The following is a 21,425-nucleotide window of genomic DNA, read 5'->3' as shown; positions in this document are numbered from 1 at the left end:
ATACATCTTTTAAAAGTCATTTTTATGTTGTTACTGAACCAATCAACACAGCTTTAATGGGCAATATTTTCCACCTGACATACTCCCTCAACATGAGCCAAGAGGTACTGGAACTCAAGATTGGTTTTTTCCTTGCAGCTATTCCTCACCATAATAGTAAACTCTGAGTTATCTCAAGAACACCAAATGCATTTTAAACAGCCCCTATTTATCTCACTTTTGAAATAGCATTACACTGTTGGTATTTAAAAATTTCCATGTAAGTGTCAAAATTAACTGACATTTAGCAGGAAAGCATTCATTGTCTGTTCAAACAGTAAATATTTCCCTCAATATAATGCAGCAACCCTCAATAGAAAGTCATTGTTTGCTGAAATGAAGTTTTGCCTCTTGTAATGGTGACAGATTGAAGAAGTTAAAACTGAAAAACATCTGAGGTTTTTCAAGGAAGCAGTAAAAGTCACCATAGGCATTGTAAATTCCCTTGGCACTTGAGCACTTTTCCCAAGAAAATTTAATCTCATTCCAATCTATCCTGTTATTCATTGAAGTGCTGAGTTACCTGTAACATCCTGGAGCAGTGCATTGGCAGGTAAGGCACATCTGAAAGGTCCCAACATCTTGTCCTAAAGGATCACCATGGCTACAGAACTGGTACATACTGCTATTCCTGAAATTGTAGCTGACATATTAGACTACACTAATAAAAACACTTAATACACAGAAATCTGAAAATAAACACATAAGGTGGACCCTTTGTCTCAAGAATCACATCTGAAAGACCTTGAACCTTGCTCTCCATCTTTGTATCCAGGTAACAAACTACAGGTATTTGCATAATCCCTGCGATGAGCAACTGGTTACTGATGGTTTCTTTCCCCAGCACGTTGATTCAGCCCAGGCTAGGACCTCATTCTAGGATAATGTGCTTCCTTATATAGCCTGCCGTTGCTTAAAATCCCAATTAGATCAAAATATTCTCCCACCCTGAGGATTTCCTCAGTCATTAGTCAGAAATGAGATTCACTTTCTTCCCACCAGAGCACTGATTGCCCCTGCCTGCTCTGGAGGCACTAATTATTGCCAGCAGTAAATAGGCAGCTCATGACTGTTCCCATCGTTAGCCAACCTCTAAAGAGATCATCAGCAGGTCGCTAAGCAGACTGTCCTTTGCTCCCTGCCTGGGCAATACTCAGATCCTATATGTGAAACCATCCCAGTGTTTTTTTAATAATCTCATATTCCATAAAACATATAACTTGCTAATCATACAACACAGCACGTTGCTGGCTCCTCTGTGAGATGAGATGAAATGAAATGATAATCCAATCACTTTCAGTGGTAACAGGTCCTTGGGTGACTGTATCTTGAGCTGCCTCTGCAGGCTATCACATCACTGAGCAAGGCAAAATATCAACAGCTAAACTCACTATTTTTTCAGGATTCATGGTGTACGTGAAACACAGGCAGAGACTTGGATAAAAATACTTTCATCCCAAGCACCAAACTGCCTCAGTTCCACTTTTATTTGCATTTTCTAAGCATGGGTCATCAGAGCATGACCTTGTCTGCCTCAGACCAGCAAGTGCCCTGGGCTGCTCATGCATAGCCACGTACAAACACAGGTACCTCTTATCTGAATTCTCCCTGCCCCTCTCTGCCTCCACACACGTGGGAAGGGTAGTGGTTGTCTTGAATCCAGTGTGATGCTTTTTGTCACAAAGAATATTTTTAACAACTTAGGATCTCTTTTGTTCCACAAAAACACCTTAACTCTCAGGATACAGTCTGGTAACTTTAATGAGGCTTTGCAATTTACATTCAATGTGTATCAGTACACAAAATATAAGAAATCACATATACATATAAACTTTGCTTTGTTGTTTTACAAGCCAACCAGAATGAACAACACAAGCTACATTTATTCACACAATAAAATGGAACATTTTCAAGCTTCATTCACTGAAATATCAAATATCTCAACAATTTACGGACCAACATTATTTTGCAGCTGCTAAAACAACAATCTTCCATAAGGAACAAATAATTTATGTCAACAGATAGACTGACATCACATTCTACAAAATGAAAAAGCCAGGTTGAGCACTGACTGAATGCTTCCAGATTTCAGCAGAACTCACATGAAGCAATAGTGCAGAACTTTTACCAGCATCAAATCCATCCATTGTTTATCAGCCCTATGACTGAGAAAAAAAACCATGTCCAGAAATTCTTTAAGGTAAATGAAGCCATTTAATCACAGGGTTATTAAACCCACTTATTTCTCAACCTTTTTAAAACAAAAAGGAAATAGCTTTAAATTTTTTTTAAAAAGAGAGAAATATTTAAACCTGTTGGAGTTTTATTTTCTGACTTACAAACTATTCTCACATACAACACAAATTTGTATTTTGTGAATAGTTTTGGCCCCTCAGACTGTCTTCTCAGTGAATCTGTTTTTAACTACTTTGTTCAACTTCACTAATGTAGTTGTAGGTAAAAATAACATAGACCTATCTTAAAACCATATCTCTCATTTTTGGCTTCTGAACAGCATACAGTCACAAAAACCAAAGCCTCCTTTAGCAGCATTAAAGGTGAAGGGCTTTCCGTGTGAAGCTGTCCTGAAAATTTTCTGGTACCTTCAAGTTACTGAATGCTCTCAGCTCTTCAGACACAGGTCTTGCAAAAACTGAGCCTTCAGTTTGCTTGCACAAACAAAACCCTGCTCCCAAAGCAGTTCCCTGCAGAGGTGCTCGATTGGTCACATCTATTTTCACAACACACGTGTGAGCTTCCACAAATGAAGCAGATGTACCACATGAGTATTTCAGTACATGCACTAGGGGAAACTTCCAGAATCATCCTTCATTTTGGGAGGGAGCGGAAAACTACTGTTTTCACAGACTAACCAATGCTTTATGCCTGCTACTTTCAACAAAATTTGTCAAAAGAACTAAAAGCTCACCAATACACCTCAAAACAATAGTTACAAGGAAGCTGAGCTTATCTGCTTCTGTGTTCCCACAGGGAACCTCAGGTTTTGCCAGTGATTTGAAAGGAACACTAACATTAATGCAGAGTTTGCAGCTCTCCCAAAAATTCATGGAACAGTAAATAATTAAAAGGTCAAGTCAATGAACTAAGCACAGTAGATCATTTAATGAAGTGGGCATAAGCAAAATGTCTTTTATATATAAAATTGGTAAATTCAATGCCTAGAAGCATAGAATACCCTTATGGAAAAGATGCTTGACTTTATTCTAGAAAACAATGACTCTGCAAAGGATTTGAGGGTATCTCTGGTAGAAAAAAATCTACCCCTTTTAAAAATCACCCTGGAGATCACTTCTGGGCTTGTAAGAAGCCTGTTAAGGTAAAAGGTTTGGTGGGGAGTGTTATAAGGAGCCCCCTTCACTTTAGTACATGGAAGGGAAAAATACAGAAGATTTAACATTCCACTTCCAGTTTTGGAAGGGATGTATTCTAAAGTGAATTAAAACATTCAAGGGCACCTTTTAGAGTAGCAATACCAAACTGGTAAGCAACAATAGCAAACCACTCACAATTTAAAGCAAATGCCAAACCACTGAGCCTTGGAACTCATTTTAAGGAACTGCCCATGTAGGAGCGTTGCCTCCATAATCTCTTCATAGACTGAGTTAGACTTCATTGTCCCATAGAAGTGAGAGGCTGGAGGTTTATCTGTTTGGAACTTCCTGGTGATTCTGATATTGCTGCAACCTTCAGGGAATTCTTGATGGAGCTGAGTTCCCACATGTGTAAGTTTATGACCTGCACGCCACAACATCCGCTGGTGATCTTGTAGAGGTTTTTGAGAACAGCCTTCCGGAGGAGAATGTACACCCAGGGGTCTAAAATCTGATTCCACGTGGCCATTCGGAGAGCAAAAAGTATCGTCTCACAGGTCTCCTTTGAGCCACCCTCGTTAATCCCAATTCTGGCCATTGTCACCTGGAAAGGGGAATATTTTAGAATTATGCATCAAAAAACAGAGCAAGAGAGCATTTAAATCACCTGAAAATCGAGTTATAAAATTATACATTCGAAACCATACAAAGAGAGCATGTAAATGAGTAAAGCTGTTTCAATATTGTCTCTAAGCTTCAGTGCATCCCAAACTGCAATGTAAATACTTTCAAGCATACAACACTTATCATCCTAGAAATCCTCTAATGTTTTACAAAGGACATACATGTGCCTCTGCTGAATTACTTCTGCTGAACTTTAAGCAGAGGATGGCAACCAGCCACAGAATACCCTCCAAAATGAGGGACTGATCTGAGCAACAAGTGAAAACTTAATCTAGAATTTGATCTAACAAAGTGTGCCAAGACTCTTCCAGAAATGGGTTTTCTCAAGGACAGAATCCACTTGTAGGTCAGCACGTTTTTATAACAGCTATTTATTTTTTCACATTTTCCTAATTAAAGGCTGCATAAGGAACACAGTACCTTGATTTCAACATGAAAATTCACATTTTTTACACTGCAGCAGAACACTATTTATAGACACCAGAGGATTTAGAGCTCTGTAGGAAAATTAAAGCCATAGTGGCAAAGCCCATTTGTCAGTGGAGACACAGAGGGTTTCATTCACCTCTGGAAGTGCTACACATGCACAGACCTCCACCAGCAACAGCACCACCGGAGCCAATAATTCCACATGGCGGAATTCCAGAGCAGCTCAGCAGGGCACATCTGGCAGAGAGAGAATACCCAAGGGCTACACCAGCCCGGCAAGCAGTGGCTCTGGCCCCCTGCTCTGCAGAGCAATGAGACAGCCCCAGGGAAACTCAGGCCACTGGGACTCCTGCCCTGCAGATACCTCCTTTACTGGCTGCTGCTGGGAGTTTGTAACCTGAGTTCCTGTGCAAGGAAAGCCTGATCTGCCAAGCCAAGAATCTGCCAAGAGATGGTAAATTATCTCTCCCTGTTATTAATGTTAAAACCACATGAAGACTTTTTTGGTAGAAAGATGAAACACTGTAAAGGCTTTTAGTTCCAAAGCCTTTAAAGCACTGCAGTTATTTAACTAAGAAATGGGATATTTTACAACTGATGCTGGGAGTACACTGATTTATTGGGCAAGGAGAGGTACAGTCAGGCTGTCCAAGTGCAGGGTTGTAGTTTCAAAAACATGCATTGCAAAGAAACTCAACAGAAAAACTAAAAAATAATAATGAATGAAGAGAGAAGAAACTAAAGCTCAATATGCCAGCAAACCCATTTTAATTTTTTTTTTAAATGCTTCTCTGTATTTCCAGACCCTACCTATAGCTTGCAGGTCACCACACCTGAGTATAAACTTGAATGGCATAAAGTGAATGCATAAAAGGAGACTGAATTTGTTTGATGAAGCATTTGATCAAATGTTTCTGTATGGCTTCTATGGAAGCAGCAAAGGAAGCCCCCAGGAACATTGCTAAGGAAACTGGCAGGACTGGCAGGAGCACAGCTGGGAACTGGTGTGGGGAGGAGGAGGAATGTCTGAGCACCAAGCCAACACAAACACAAGCCAGTTCCCTGAATCTGCTTTTCACCCCACAACCACTGGGCACATTCCTCTCTGACATCAGCAGCCCACCCAAATTTGAACAGCTCCTTTGGCTTCACATGGGATGTTTTCTCAGGACAGTCTACATTTTATTTATTAGAGGTCCAATACCACAAGGCAAACTCAGAATACTCCTTACTCTGCAAACAGGACTGGGCAGCAAATGACAGCTCAACAGAGCTCACAGACCAATGTCCTTATCCCATACAGCATGTTTGACTTAATGCAGACACACAGTTTACTAATCTGCCTCTTGATGCACTTAAAAATTCATTAGTTGTTCCTCTCTCACATTCTCTGGAGTTAATAAAAGCCAAATCCAAAGCAATTCCATGTCCAGAAAAACAAGCATTAGATGTTGCTAATAAGGAAAAGTAGCTCCATCCAGACTTTGTAAAATTTATTTTCTCATGTTACCTAGAACATTTGTGAGAAGTGTTTGCATTTAGAAGTAATTTGCATTCAGAAGTAATCACCTCTAAGTGAATCTATTAATTTGCTGCTTAACATAAACAACTTCTGCTTCGATTATGGATTTGCATGAAGTAAATCAGGACAACAAGGAAAACTGATACATAATTTATGGATTCTGACACTTGGAGAAGCTTCATCCAGAACATTTCAGTTGCCTCTTCTGAACATCAGACATACAAAAAATAATACATCTAAACTCACACAGAGAAAGTAGAGCATGTACACAGACACATGTATAAGCAACTCAGCTGTAGGTCCCTGGTTTTGAAATAAGATAAAATTGAATTATCTACAAATTTTGTTTTATAAAATACGATTTTCCTAACCATATTGCTAACAGTATTTGGGAATATGATGCAGAAATTAAAAACTATTTTCTTCCTTATATCTCTAAAACTAATATAAAAGAATGTCCCAGCTTTTCAAAGTTCTGAGAGGCCAAGATTTCCATATAGAAATGGAGTAAGACTGAGAATCTCAATGGAGCTCTGAGCATGAGCATTCTTACCCTAAAACACTTGTGGTAGAGCAGCAGGACATGCAGCTATCACATTGAGTATGAAGTGAGAGAGTTTCTCACTCCTCTAAAAGAGACTTCCCTGTACTGGGGGCTCTTCACATCTTCTGAAAAATCATGTAAGAAAACTGCAAGCAACTGTGCAAAGAGGAGACTATATTCTGGAGCCTTTCTAAAATCATCTGCTGATTTTTAGAACAAGACTTAAACTTCAGCAGAAGAGGGCTGGAATGGAATAAAGTTAATATAAATTATTATTCCTATCACATTTTCATAGTTGATTTTTTTATTTAAATTTAAGTTCTTAAAATGCTGTTCCAAAGTCAGTTTGAAACCATAAGTTATAAAAAGGACTAATACACTACCAGCTGTTTAATAAAGGATTTAATTGAAGCAAAACATGCTATTTTTTGCCTGGGTGTGAGAAATTCATGTCACTGAAATGGTTCAAGTCATCAGCTTAGAAACTGCCACCAGAACTTTGTGCAGTGCCAAGTGGACTTTTAAGAGTGGGAACACCTCCACGAGCACAAAAAGAACACTTCATTTATTCTTATTTGAGTATTAGAGGTCAATAATTGGTTCCAAGTCAGGGAACCAATTTAAACCTTTTTTCCTTTCCCTGCAGGTCCACCAGGTTGGTATGACAAAGGAATTGTGTTTTCTGTAGGCAGCAGTACACAAGTGGGGAAGAGGCAACACTATTGCATCGTATCCAATAACCTTTGATCTCACAACTGAAGTGAACATTCATGCAGATTCAGCAGCATGACTCAAAAAATTAATCCCCAGCTGGTAAATAATACACGTAACTCATGACATTTTCTAACATATTTAGAAATGTAAGAATCCAAGTAGCACTCTGCTGATTTATACACTGTTTATATGAAGACAGCTGTAGTATGTCTCCCTGGTTTGCAAAAAAAAGTATCATATGATGTAACTATGACAATTCAAACTTTCTTTAGAAAAGGTACTACAAAAGCATAACTGTAAAAGCAATTGTTTAAACCAAGGTTACCTGATTGAAAGATATAAAGTTGCTCTGACTCATACTAGTCCTTGATGGTTTAAGAAAGGACCTGAGAATTCAGTGTCTCTAAAAATACATAGAAAGAAATCAGATTTGTGTCAAGGAAGGACTTGACACAATACATTAAACTCCAACATACTTTTTGTCTCTCCAATCTTAAGCTTCATTAAAGCCAAAGATTATTTTGCATGATCCAGAAAGCCTGATGGAATTTTTTTTTTAACATATTGAAATTGTTGGCTTGCTGAATTTTGCACCTAGCAGACAGCATCACAGAATTACATTTCCCTCAGAGACAAAGCTCAGGGCAATAAACAAAAAATTGCTCCAAGGCTTCGCACCACTTTGCAAACATAAACAGCACTAATTTAATTTTCCTTTCAATTGCATCTACACAAGAACAACCAATAGGCTCAAAGGCTGTGCTGCTTAGTCACATTCCTGTTTGTGCTCAAGGACAGCCAGTCAAAACAAGCAGCTGACTTTAGAGCTAGTTAAGAAATAGGACAAAAAATGAGACTTTGATGCATTTCACCCCATAGGCTCTAAATCCAGGTTCTATCCTTGACTTCAGGAAACTGGATAAAACCCAGTCACCAAGAGATTGACATGGAAAGCAGAACAGACAAATATCGGAAATTCTTGTCTTCTGCAGCTCAGCCTTCAGATTCCACTTCCCTGTGGGAACCTTGAGGACCCTCCCAAGCCTCTTCCTCTTCCTTTGGATTTCCTTACAAGCAGTTCTGAGGATTTCCATTAATGGAAGGAAGTCCATGGATTTTTCAGAATTTGCAGAACACTTACATTTTGTCACTATTGCCTATGTCAAACCCCGAGGTACAAATCCCCTTCTTCTAAACCACAGAGGTTTCAAGGCAGAACATAATTGATTATGTCCCAACCCAATGAAACAAAAAATACATACTTATTTTGAATTTCTAGAGTTTTTGGAACTTTAACTTTTCATTTTACAAAAGCAGCCTCAGTCTAACAGGCATGGGATGACACAAGATGACATCTTATAGCACTCTATAAACACAGACCTTAAGAAAATAAATTTGCAAAATAGTGTGAGAAAGAAATAAAATGCATATATCTTCACATTTTATGTACCATTTTATATCTCTCAAGTAGAGCTGTTAAAAAAAGAAACACTGACAGCAAATTGCCTGCACCATTGCTATATTGACCTTGCAGTATACAAGCCAAGCATTTGTGGCAACGAAGCTGAGTTTGCTTTGTTTTCATATGATTCTGCAAGTCAGTTTAAAAGCAAGAGCTTCCAAGAACAATATTCAGTGCACCACTTCTGCCATCAGAATATTAGTACACACACTGTTCTACTTATGCCACATAATGCTTATGTTCTTTTTTCCCCTAATGCTTTCTTTTTCCCTTCTGAAAGAAAAACATTAACTGTATCTTCAACATTTATATACCAGATGATCACTTGGCTTAGCAATCAAATTTTAATTGAGCATAGTGATTTTTTTTAAAAATGCCAATTTAAAAAGGAATTTTAGATGACAAAATATATGATCCAGCTTTCCACCACATTAGAGTCCAGAGGGTACTTTTAAGAGCATATGTAGTAATTCCTTATGTACAATTTGGCAGGATCAGCTCTGGAGAAGTAGCAGTAGAGTAAGTGAGTCACCTTTTCTCTCATGTATATTTCTGTGATAAAATAATAATAATGCCACTAAAAATTAGGAGTAGATTCACTGGATCACTATTCACTGGATCACTATTTGACCCCCTTAAAAAGAAATTGCATAAATATTTTGAAGGTATTGTCAAGATACAGAAGTGTGAAATAGGTGTGAAAAGTCCAAAAAGTATAGAGAAACCAGGAAAATACAAAGTTTTTCACAAAAATTAATAAAAATATTTTCTCATATTCCTTAGTCTGTGACCGGGCAATTTCTCACCAAAGCTGAAAGGAAAGAAATTATGAAGTAAGCCTCATAACCAGAGGGCAGGGGCAGGTCTTTCTGCATGAACTTGCAAACATTAAGTGAAAGTGAAGTTTTTATTTCTGTCAACTTTTCCCCTAGACACTACCTTTTTTGCATCAGTTTTGCAGTAGGATAAACTAATGTTGGGCTTGAATAAAGCATTCACCTCTTTGTTTCTCTTAAATAATCCAAATATTTCTATTTTGGATTGACAGTCCTCTATCTTTGCTTCCTTGCCTTCAAAATAAGAAATACTTCAGTTCAGCTAGCTAGCAATGTAATAACTCTCACAGTTTAATTGATAACTCATTTGAACGAAAGCATTGTGGACATGGATAGAAAAGATTCTAGCATTGGAAACAGTAAATGACTCACTTCACAATGAAAAGACATAGTGTCCATACCAAAGTCAAATAAACAACCTGTTTCCTGAGCTACATGTTTTAAAGTTACAAGAAAGACTGTTTCCACAGTGTGAGGAATGTATTCTTGCCTGAGAACAAGGCCCATAACAAAAAAACCTCTTTCACAAAAAAGTCCATTTTATAGATAGAATTAAAATATTCTTTACCCAGCGAGAGAGAAGCTTTACAGGATAATTTTAAGGACCAAAAAACAATAGAGTGTGTCTAATATCTATAGTAAGGACTATCCTTCAGTACTCAGGAAGGCAAGGAGTATATGTGCTTGGGATTAATTTATTCTTCCATTAGTTGGATAAAGCTTCAAACTCGAGAAATGACCTATTATTTCTCTATTGTCACTTTGCTTTACAAGGTTTTCACACTTGTCTGGAAAAAAAAATCATATTTTTAATGCTTAAATAAATATTCTAATTTATTTAGGAGCAACAGAACTTCTCCCACTAATACCCTACAAATATCTGAAGAAGGATTCACAAATACCACACGATACTGGGGAGGAAGAGAACTGTCTGAATGAAGAAAAAAGCAACAATATACAGACAGCCAGAGGGAAGAGAAGCTGCAGAAGTCCATAAGTACAGAACAGGCTGAAAAAGTCAGAAGTGACCTCAACAGTCATCAAGTCCAACCCAGCACCACCATGCTCACCACCTTTTCCATGTGCCCAAGTACCCCATCCACGTGCCTTTTGAATACTTTCAGAGATGGTGATCCCAGCACTTCCCTGGGCAGCCTATTCCAATGCCTGTTCACCCTATCAATGAAGACATACGTTCCTAATTTCTATTTAAACCTCCACCAGTGATCCTGCCCTTGTTGAAGATGGACTGGAGTCACTGTCACCTAATCACTCAGTACTATCTGATTTGCAGTGTCTGAAAAAATCTGACTGGAGGCAAAAGAAGACATGATGCATTGCTTTCACGTCATTCTTTTTAGATCACCTTTGTTAAAATGACTTATTCTATGTGTCATTCTGAAGGAGTAAGCTAAGCAGCTATGATCAGACTGATGAATTAGCAATATATCTACCAAATTGGAATATATAACTTGCAATTATCTTTTCATGTTGGCAAATAAATTGCAAGGGCCTGCTGTGCAGCTCAACCACCTTTCAGGAGGAAGACGGAAGAGAAAAATCAAGTCTCCATTTAAAAGTGATTTAATTCTCATTACTTCTGCAAATGCACACCTCTGGTAAAAGGTGGATTCAATTTTATTTCCAGTTCACTAATGAACTGTAAATCCTAAACAGCTACCACTTACTCCTTTCTGCTTCACCTTCTCTCTTTCCATGCAGTGAAGCAGATGGGAATACAGCTGGTCACATCCCTCCCAGCACAAGAGTCTTCCTCCACACACACTCATGTCCTGATGTCAGTCATCACACGGGTCATGAGGTTACTCTTGAGCAGATTCACTACATCCTTTCCATCCTACCCTACTTCTGTAACCTGGGGAGCCCAAGCCTCCTGAAGGGCAGCACACAGGTCCAGGATAGCAGGAGATGGTATAGCACCTACAATGAAGCTCCAGTTCTTTCCACTATTCATCTGTTTCACCTCACCCAATACAAAAAGGAATCCCAAAGAATGAGTCATGATTATTAAAACGTCACTGTCACCCCTGGTGTAAACCCCTTCTGCAGTGTTCACTGCTGTTTCCAAAAGCACACCCACAGAAGCTGTGATGGGACAGCATTCTGGACTGCTGGGCACACAGGGAACCTCCATCCCTGGGGAGCCTGCAACCCAAACTGCAACTCAGCAATTCCTCCCAGACATGAACCAATCCTACAGCACTAGAGACATGTAACTTGTACTGGAAAGCACCATGCCACACTCCAGATTGTGAATTAACACCATAATAATGATAGTAATAAATATTCTCTCACAGAATATATGGATGTATATTACACCCTGATGTTTGTCATTAAAACTGGTGGGGATGAAGGACTTTCTGGAGTTTTTCCATGTGAGTGTATTACTCCCTGAGATTTTTCAGCAACAACTTTACCATTTAAAGTGTTTAGATAGTCAGGAAAGACAACTTTCCTAAAATAACCATCCAAAAATGGTTATGCCATGTATGACATTTTCCAAAGATGGTTATGCAGTGTATGACATTTTGAAGTAAGAAATGCCTGAATAAGTGTAATATCTAGGAAATAGGAAGAATTCTCTTATATCAAACAATGATATGAACATCAAACTGACTTAGTTTTTAATATCCCACCAAATCCAAAAACCTAACCAAGTTAACTAAGCAACAAAAGGTTATGAATCGCAAATTTATTTTGGTGAAGTTTTCAGAATTTGATTTCTTGAGATGGCAACTTCAAAATTGGAAAAAAAAAACCCACACACATTTTCTGTGAAAGTTACTGATGCCTATTTGAAACAAAATACCATGTTTCATAGTTTAATTCTGTATTTAACATGTAAATTTTAAAATCAAGAAGCAAACAAGTATGAAAGAAAACCAGAAGCACATTATTCTGAAAATGCCATGTTCTCCTGTGACTGGAAACCTGCCTTCCCTACTTTTTCTCTCCAAAACAAACAACCTCATTGTATTCTGATGGCAATGCATTAACAGAAAAGGCTTCATGCAAATTTTTCCAAACAGCACAAGTAAACATAGATAACAAAAACTATATTTATGCTTCCCAGAAGTCTCTGGTAAAGGGCAACATGTCAATCTCAGCCCTCCTTCCTCCCCTGGTTCATATCATTACCACTGCCCATTTCTTCTCCTGCACTTTCCTGTTGAGAGTACCTCAGCTCCCTGACTTCTGTGAGGGGGAGGTAAACACTTGAATTACAAATATAGCCACAATTACTATAGAGTTTCTAAGCACTCTATGATAAACTATGCCCTGGCCCATGCTTATAAACATTTTTGTCAAAATTATTCATGTTTCTCCAAAAGGCGCCTGTAAGATCTCTATGTACTGTAAAAGATGAAAATAGAAACAGACCAATTCTTAACACCAAAACAGTACCTTTAAAATTCAGTATCATTTTAGGTAGGTATAGGCTAAAATTAATGTCATTCCAGGTCTCATCCAACCTGGTGGAATTAGGCAGCTGTGCCACTTAAGAATACAAAATTAAAGAAAGTTCTCTGCAACCAATACTAAGGAAGGTATGAACATCTTATCCAAAGGTTTCTAGTATCATAGAAACACATCTGAATAGTGGGTTGGGCTTTTAACTGCATTGTAGTAAACTTTGTTACTCTCTCTGCCAACACATGCAAATTCTTTCCAGGAGTATTTTCATGGAGGCAAACAAAAGCACACTCAAATTGTGTGAGCTGCTGAATAAATCTTATTCCATGGGAAACTAACCTGGAAAGAAACTTCTGCCTTGAGACTAACAAAAACTTAAATCAAAATAAGTGTTATCTTTTGTCTTAACGTGTAAAATGAGTTATGTATTTCAAAATACCTTTTGAGCCATAGTATTAGCAAAGACAGTAATCCTTCAGCAATTTAACCCTGAGTTAGTTATCAGACACTAGGAGAAACTCAAGTAAGAACAGTAATTGAATTTGCAGAGAGTTAATGGATGTATTTAGAAACTCAGCAAGCAATCAAAGGACCATGATAGTAGTGAGAGCCCTTTCTCTAATGTAGCTCAAAAAGAAAATCAAACTCGAGAATTTTTTTCTAGAGGAACTTAGGGAGCATTTTATTCATCCAAGCTGACACTCCTGATCTCCTCTGACACAGCAAGGTCTGGAAGAGAAATAACTACCCACAGTCAACAATAACTATCATTGTATCAATGCTGCGGACTAAAAAAGAGGCATATCTAGCAGGTCTGCTGCTGGCAAAAAGCTTCTTTTCCTTTCCCCATGAAACTGGTTCATTTATTAAAACCATTGTGACAGCAGTGGGGTCCTAACATGGGCTGGCACCCGGCCTCAGAGATGCACTGACAGTGTCCAAGGAGTTCTCCCACGGGAGACAGGTGACCCACAGGTCACCTCCCCTACCACAGACAGTGAAGTGTTCCCACACCCAGCATGAACCACTTCTGCTGACAGTGCATCCTCTCTTTGCGTGGTGTCAGCAAACTTTCTAGCGAGAACTCAATGACAAAAACCAGAACAAGCACAATAATTATCACTGATTATCTTCTTTAAAATCTGAGCCCTGAAAAGGACAGGTAAGTGTCGCTTCCCCCTCTGAAAATTTACAACAGCATTCAAAGCTGCAAGATTAACTAAACATATTTAAGAGTATCTCCTCCATTCTTCAGAAACACATCTGTGGAAATTGAAAGCCTAATTTATTCTTTTTCAAAAGAAAAGATCACTCTCCCTGTTGACAGTGCATGTGCAGGCACAAGCTCATGGTGGCTGCAGCTTTGACTAATAAACAGTGAGATAATGACACACTTCTGCAGAGCAGCCCCTCATGAGATCTGAGTCCTCACTGGCAGAGCATGGACCTGCATCTTGGGACATCTCCTTGCCTCTCCTCAGCTGCACTTTCTGATTATGAGAAATCAGCAGTCACAAGAGCACAAGAGATAAATTTTTTAGTAACTCTTTAGCTGTATGGATAATACAACCAGCAATGAAGGCATACAAACAGCATTTATATAGCAATGAGCTCATAAATATTATGTCTATTGCCCATATTAGCATAAGGCAGTGCAACAGAAATGTAAACTGTCACCTGAATAAAGAAGACAGAAAACAAGAATGGATGGAGAGACTTCAAAAGTAACACAGGTATGAACACCTGACAAAGTGTATACATGGCTGCACATGCAAAAACACTCCAATGAGATGTAGAGGGTTGCCTTGTACATCCAACTACCTTATACTGTACACAAGGACATGGCCCAGATGTTACTTAGTGTAAAACCTGCAAACTGACCTCCGTCAGCACATACCAACCATGAGCCTGTCTCTGCACCCAAAAGAGCTGGTGGAGCAACCAGGGTGGGATGGGGTAAGGGCATTCCAGCAAAAGCCTCCCTGTTAGTACATCAGCTTCTCACCAGCTCCAGAGCACGTTCTCTGAAAGGACCACTCAGACCAGCACCAGCAGCTTCTGAGTTGAAGCGATTCAGTAAATTACAAGCTGAGCACTGCCCTAGGTGCACGAAAATCAGCCATCAAGCCTCTCTGCATGAGACAGCCTGAGGACAAGAAAAAGTCAGAGCAGTCCAGGGAGACACAATTAGCATAACAAATTGGAAAAAGAGAGTACATGAAAAGAGACTGATAAAAATTAAACTAAGCAGTAAAAAAAAGCAACTGGATAACAGTTGATTTATTCATATGAAATAAACAGAGCTCTTTCCAAAAAAAACAGGATTGGCTATTTTCTGCAGTAGAGGGGAGGTAAAACTGGAATGAAATTAATCAGTTAACTGCATGGAAAAAGTTCTTAACAAGAATAATTTGAATGTAGAAGTATTTTTCTCAGGCTATGTTTCACACATGAAAAAGATTAGAAATTTCTCCGTATCAGAATTTGGTCCTGTAAATAAATTCACTTTGAAATAAACCTCTGCTGCTCATAGTTACAGGCAGTGCTCTTTGCCACTCCAAAAAAACAAATTTTATAAAACTTTATCCCTTGAGCCCTACAGAGTACGACATAGCTATGTCAGAATTTGCTCATACAAACAGTGCTCCAAACCAAGCTGTTTCATGACACGCCAAATGTCAAGTCACAGCCAAAAAACAGCTTTATATAACAATGTATTTCATCAGAGGTGCCTGTCACAAAATGGCAAACATTTGCTTTGGGAATCCAACCCCTAGGAACCAAATTCATCCAGCAAAACTGGCATACCCTTAGCAAAGGGCTAAGGCTCTCACAAGGATAAGGAAAGCTGACACTCTACAGAGAAGCTGAAGTTACTATCTTCAGAACATATTTACCTGGAATTACCCATCACAAAGCAAAATTATTTGGACTGTCAGAACAAATGTGCTTCTGCAAATCACTGATGACATATATTATTATAAAACTCATGAATTTCACTTGTTTGGGAATTTTTGTGAATTTTCTCCTGCCCTCAACTCCTCAAAAGGCATCAATGTTCTCCCATAAGGGAAGAAGCAAGGAGCACCTCTCAATCTCATACTTCATTAAGGGAAGATTCTCTCACAGTGGCAGAAAACTTAAAAAAGCCACTTATTTTTGAAAAACAGATGAGTTGGAGCTTTGGGAAAGAAATCAAAAGAAAAAAAAAAGAAATCAGAAGGAGGACCCTATCCAAGAAGGGCTCCACGAGAGCCGTGCCACGGGCTGCGCTTTTGAAAAACGCTCCACTCATATCTTCAGGAATCTTAACAGAGGTGGTGACTGACTACAATACTATATATTATTATTTATAATATGAAGTGTTAGCTATATATACACTTACACACATATATAAATAGGCAGTGAAACAAATTCACTATCACTGAGCAGATGCAGGAGTCAAGTTCAGTTCCACACCAGACACCATAAAGGACAATCCAGGGTTTTGTGACTCTAATGACATCTGAAAATGATTTTATCACAAGACAGTGACAATGTCTGAATATTAACTCCACTTGGAAAAAAATAAAATTAATTTAAAATCTAATCATGAAGTAAATCTGCAGTTGGATTACAGTATTGGACCTGATTATGGTAGCCATACACATATGTCAATGGACATACCAGACTAGATCGAAAACAGAAGGGAAATAAAGAAATTAAGACATCCACCCCACCCCCCCCCCATCAGATGGGGAATAACACCAAATGAATCCAAACTCTTGTATCTGCAAACCACATGTGGTATAAAACACATTTCCTTCCTCCACTTTCTCTTCCAGAAGTTTATTTGGTTTCTAATAACTTTGGTTTACTTTGTGGAAATTGACTCTCATGAAACATTTTGTTCTGTGTACTCTTTGGGGCAGAGAACATAGGTAGAATTCACAATTCAAAGACTAGACTTCAAATTCTGACTTTCAGATTAAGCTTGGAGAAAAAAAATTAAAGAAGCAAATGACCACAGAACAAGCATGTATTTACATCCTTTTCCAGATAACTTCACCTGTGAACATCTGCTCATATTTATGTCAAGAAATACTTACTTTGGTATGTGCTTATTATATTATAGAATGTAAACCATACATTTCACAAATTAAAGGCCCAGAGACCTTCCAGATGTATCAGAAAAGTAGGTTTGAATCGGCAATTAATCATAAAGCATACAACTTAATAAACCCTGGATCCCTTTAATGTAGGACTTGAGCAGCACATTCCTGACAAAACTTTATTCAACTGCAGGCCAAAAAATCTTGCTAAATTAACACCACACTTGTAATTCTGTTTGTATTCTGTTGCTATCAAAACAAGGAATGGGTGAATAAATCAGCGAATTAACTGATATCAACTCTATGATCCTAAGAGCTAAGAAAGAAAATACCCACAAAGGACCCTGTCCCACTGCATTTCCCACTGAAACTCTCTGGCTAAAACATTAATTGTTCACTTCCTTGGAACTTTGTTTCAAGAATCTAATCCCACACTATATCTACTTTTTTTAAAAATTATTTTTAAACTCTTCTTTTTTATTTTTAAACTCTTCCTTTTTTAAAACTCTTCTGTCCACATTGCAGAGCTATTTTCCATAATGCCAGGCTGATTATGGCATAAATTTGGCTCATCACATTCCAAAAGAGATCCAGAGGCAAAGCATCACAAGCCCAGCAGGCACAGAAAGCACCAGCAGATTTACCACCCAATGAACCAGAATTCCTTGTGTACCAACTCCCCTCCCCAACACAGTCCTGAAAAATACCAAGTCCAAAATTAAGTAAGAAGTCGTTCACTGCATCATATGCTGATGCAAACAGCAACTCTGAAAAGGGTGTGAAAAAACTCCTTCTAGTCCAATAATTCATCTTCAACTACAACTTAGATAAAGTTAAATATTTTAACAAAATTAGTGCTGTGATTTCATTAGATTGCCACAATTTCTAAAGTTATAATTTTATATATTTAATATATATCATAATTAAAATTGAATGGCATAACAAAATCAACCATAGTAGCTGCAATTTAATGTTCCTTGATGTGTTGAATAAATGAAGTACCTCTTTTGAACTAAAAAAGTTTATAGCTCTTCTGACACCTGAGGGTTTTTCAAAACCAAATTAATCCCTGCTTTGAAGAACAATTATTTTAAACAAAACTAAATGTCACCAGAGGATAATAATGCTGCTTTTATGGAAAGCAAACTCACCATATGAGATACTTTTTTTTAAAACCATTCTGTGGCTTGCCCCAAACTTCAGATGGTGTCTGAAATAACTGTAAAGAAGATCCCTACTTGTTCTGCTGCTCTGACAACTTTGTTTATGCTCCACACACTACAGCCACGACACTGACAGAAGGCAGCATGAATTTAAACTATGCGGCAGAGCAAGACTAGAAAAATTCTCTGTGATTTGAACAAAAGGGAAAGAGCTTTTGTGCATTTCAGTGATTGCAGACACTCATACCTAGACGTTCTCCTTGAAGCCTGCAATATTGGATTAAATGCTCTCTCCCAGATATACCAAACTGCTGCAGCTAGGCTAGGGGCAGTATCTAATTTTTAACTCGAGTAACTTTGGACTCTACCACAGGCAGTGAGCAGATGAAATACAGCTAGATCTCATACAGATCTCAGACTTAAACGTCAGTATTTGTTAGCTGAAACCAAAACTGCTCCTCATTTATATCACTGGAAAACTACAGGACTCTGTTTCTAGAGAAGGAATTAAGATTCCATATTACTTGTGATTTAAACCCTCTGACCCTAGCAAGAAACCTAAATTTCTTCAGACAAATTTGCTACACTAAAGGAGACAAAGCTAACACCAGCTTTATAATGCTATGATAGAACTGGAGCTGTCAAATTCTTTCCCGTATCACAATCCCACTTCCTTTGACAGTGCTCACTGACAGAGCAGGCACTGCCAGCACTGGCACTGACCCTGTGGGAGTCACAGCAGGGACAGTCACACAGCACCTGCCCACAGCAGCTCTGCTGCTCATCTGTCCACATTACAAACTCAGCTTGTTTAAGTCTAAACCAAATGCTGATTTCAACCCACTGCAATCACTGTTTTTCAATACAAACCTAAAGCAAAGCCTTTAACACCCTGATAATGGAGGGGAAGATTTTTAGGTTCTGAACTGTTTTCTGCCCTAAAGCTCACAAGTAGCAGTAAACTGTTGAAATAACAGCAAACAGATTGCCATAAATAAAAAAATTATTTACACTGTAGAGTAAAAAGGCTTCCCAATCCTAGACTTCACCAAACCTTTGGAAGAGCTCAGTATTCTGAATGATTCTAGACATGACTCTTCTACCACTGTCTGCTTCACAGCACTGGAAATACAGTCCTCACAATATATTTAGCTTAGTGTATTATTGATCAGAAGTGGAGAATAAGTACCAGTTTTTTATAGATTCATAGGTACATACATTATGGGCAATATGCTATAAAACTAATATCAGTGAGTGGGTGGAGCTGTTATCACAACTTAAGTGCTTTAAAACCTGGAGGAGACAAAAATATAACTTTTATACAGAGATGTGCATTAAACATTGGCAAATACATTAGGCTCTTACCAGGAATGGACTCCAGCAAATGCAAGAAACACACATTATAGCCAAGAGCTGAATGATCATTTCAAAATGATGAGATCTGCCTTGTCTTTGTTGACTCTTAAATTTGACTCTTAAGAGGGTAATTCCTGTGACAGCATTGCACAGGAATGAAATAGCAAGAGCCAGGAACCCAAGGCAAGAAAAAAGTAAGAGATAAAATCTGTCTTCCCAGTCCTCAACATGTTCTGTTTTATAGAAGCACCAGGTCCTCGATGCTTGAATTTGGTAGGCTCTAAACCTAAGAATAGGCAGCAAAGCTATAAGAACAGCAAACAGACATACCATAGTCAACATCATTTTCACATGTCTAGAAGTCATTTTTGTAGAGTGAAATATTGGCTTAGTGACTCCAATGCACCGTTCAACAGCCATCACACTGCCCAGGAAGAGTGGGCACAAACCAAAGAAAACCATGCAGATGCCAAAAACACTGCACAGAATGTTGGACTGGTTAAATCGAATCCAGTCTTTATCTGATGCATACACAAACACTGCAATGGCTCCATTGATGAGGTGACCGAAGAGATCCGTGACAACCAAGCCACTGGCAAGAAGCAAAAAGGAGGCTTTTGATTTCTGTCTGAATCTCTGGTATGCCTTCATGAGAATTACTATTGCAAGGCTGTTGGACAAAATTCCCACCGTCATGAAGATGATTGAAAAGAAGACCGAAATCTTTTTCTCTGTGTGGCACGTTGTGTTTTTCAAGACTCCAAATCCAGCCAGCCCTGGTGACTTTGAACTGTTCATGGTTAGGAAAGGAGCGCAGCCCTCAAAGCATTTCAGCAGTCTTGCAATCAAAAGGCATCTGCAATATTAAAAACAAATATACACAACGCTGTAAAAAGCATACCACTGTTCAAATGGCATTTGAAGCAGAAATTCCATAATATTAGTCTGTGGTACAAATCTAATTTTCCAGTTTTCTGAGCGATATGATATGGCAGCACATTTTAAGCTCATTGCTCACAGGGTAAAACAATTATCTGCGTGCATTACACAATGCAAATATAGCCCACAGGAAATTTAGACTCTCTGTACGCATAATATATACAAAATAATGTATAAAATATAACATGGTTATGTACATATAGTAAGATAAACAATAAAACAATTCTGGTCATTAAACTACGCTAAGCAAACGGTTTTGCAACCAACTCCAAGAATGACAGTATTTAACCAGCCCAGCCACAGTCAAAAGTGAAATACTGAAACCGGAGCATTGTGAGATCATAATCACACTCCGTTTTTAAACATTTATTTTCAAAACAATATCTTAGCATCTTCTAAACAATTCTGCTCCCACAAATCCATGTTTCAAAGCACTGAAGCCTTCAAATTCCCAGCGCCCTTGCTGAAGCGCAAACCTGGTTTTTAGACGCACCGTAATTCAGAAACCAATTCTGCAAGTTACTTTACACTATCTCCCATCTCTACTCCAAGGACATTCCTAATAGCAAAACCTTCCCAGGCAGGGGAGAAAAAAAAAAAAAAAAAAAAAAAAAAAGGAAAAAAGGTAGGAGTAGGGGGAGAAGCAGGCGTTAACAGCCCGTGTTACAAACTGCCGCTGAAGCCTCCCGGTCACTGAGCTACACCGGGAGCGGGGCGCTCCGGACCGAGGCGCCTCTGCCCTTCGGGAGCGCCCGGCGAGCGCGGCCGGCGGATTGCCCAGACCGAGCGGAGCGGAGCGGCTCAGCCTCCCTGCGCTCCGCGGGCACGGACAGGCGGGAGTGCTCAGGCGGGCACGGACAGAGGAAGAGCCGCTGTCCT

The 21,425-nt window shown here is 38.7% G+C and overlaps 1 protein-coding gene across 3 annotated transcripts; it reads right to left on the bottom strand.

Moving 5' to 3' along the window:
* Positions 1-1,782: 1,782 nt before the first annotated feature.
* PTGFR (prostaglandin F receptor) lies at positions 1,783-20,507 on the bottom strand. Of its 3 annotated transcripts, none has more exons than XM_083867454.1 (2): positions 19,617-20,507; positions 1,783-3,975 (listed from the first exon to the last, which is right to left on the bottom strand). In XM_083867454.1, the coding sequence occupies exons 1-2, from the start codon at positions 20,403-20,405 to the stop codon at positions 3,670-3,672; spliced, it is 1,095 nt and encodes a 364-aa protein (XP_083723580.1). In that variant the 5' UTR covers positions 20,406-20,507; the 3' UTR covers positions 1,783-3,669. The 3 variants fall into 3 exon arrangements, with proteins under 3 accessions (XP_083723580.1, XP_083723581.1, XP_083723582.1); XM_083867455.1 differs by having other exon boundaries at positions 19,938-20,507; XM_083867456.1 differs by having other exon boundaries at positions 20,298-20,507.
* Between the last annotated feature and the right edge of the window lie 918 nt (positions 20,508-21,425).

This window comes from Zosterops lateralis (genome assembly GCF_965231275.1).
Source record: "Zosterops lateralis genome assembly, chromosome: 9".
In the NCBI taxonomy this organism is placed as follows: Eukaryota; Metazoa; Chordata; class Aves; order Passeriformes; family Zosteropidae; genus Zosterops; species Zosterops lateralis.
The sequence above is the reverse complement of the archived record's forward strand: the minus strand, read 5'-3'. Positions and strand labels throughout refer to the sequence as shown.

What these genes read in the sequence shown, in the direction of transcription:
- PTGFR (XM_083867454.1), bottom strand. Translation starts at nt 20,405, where the DNA reads ATGAACAGTTCAAAGTCACCAGGGCTGGCTGGATTTGGAGTCTTGAAA. An exon ending in TTTGCTGGAGTCCATTCCTG is followed by an intron (nt 3,976 to 19,616) that starts GTAAGAGCCTAA and finishes TCCCCTTTCCAG; the next exon opens with GTGACAATGGCCAGAATTGG.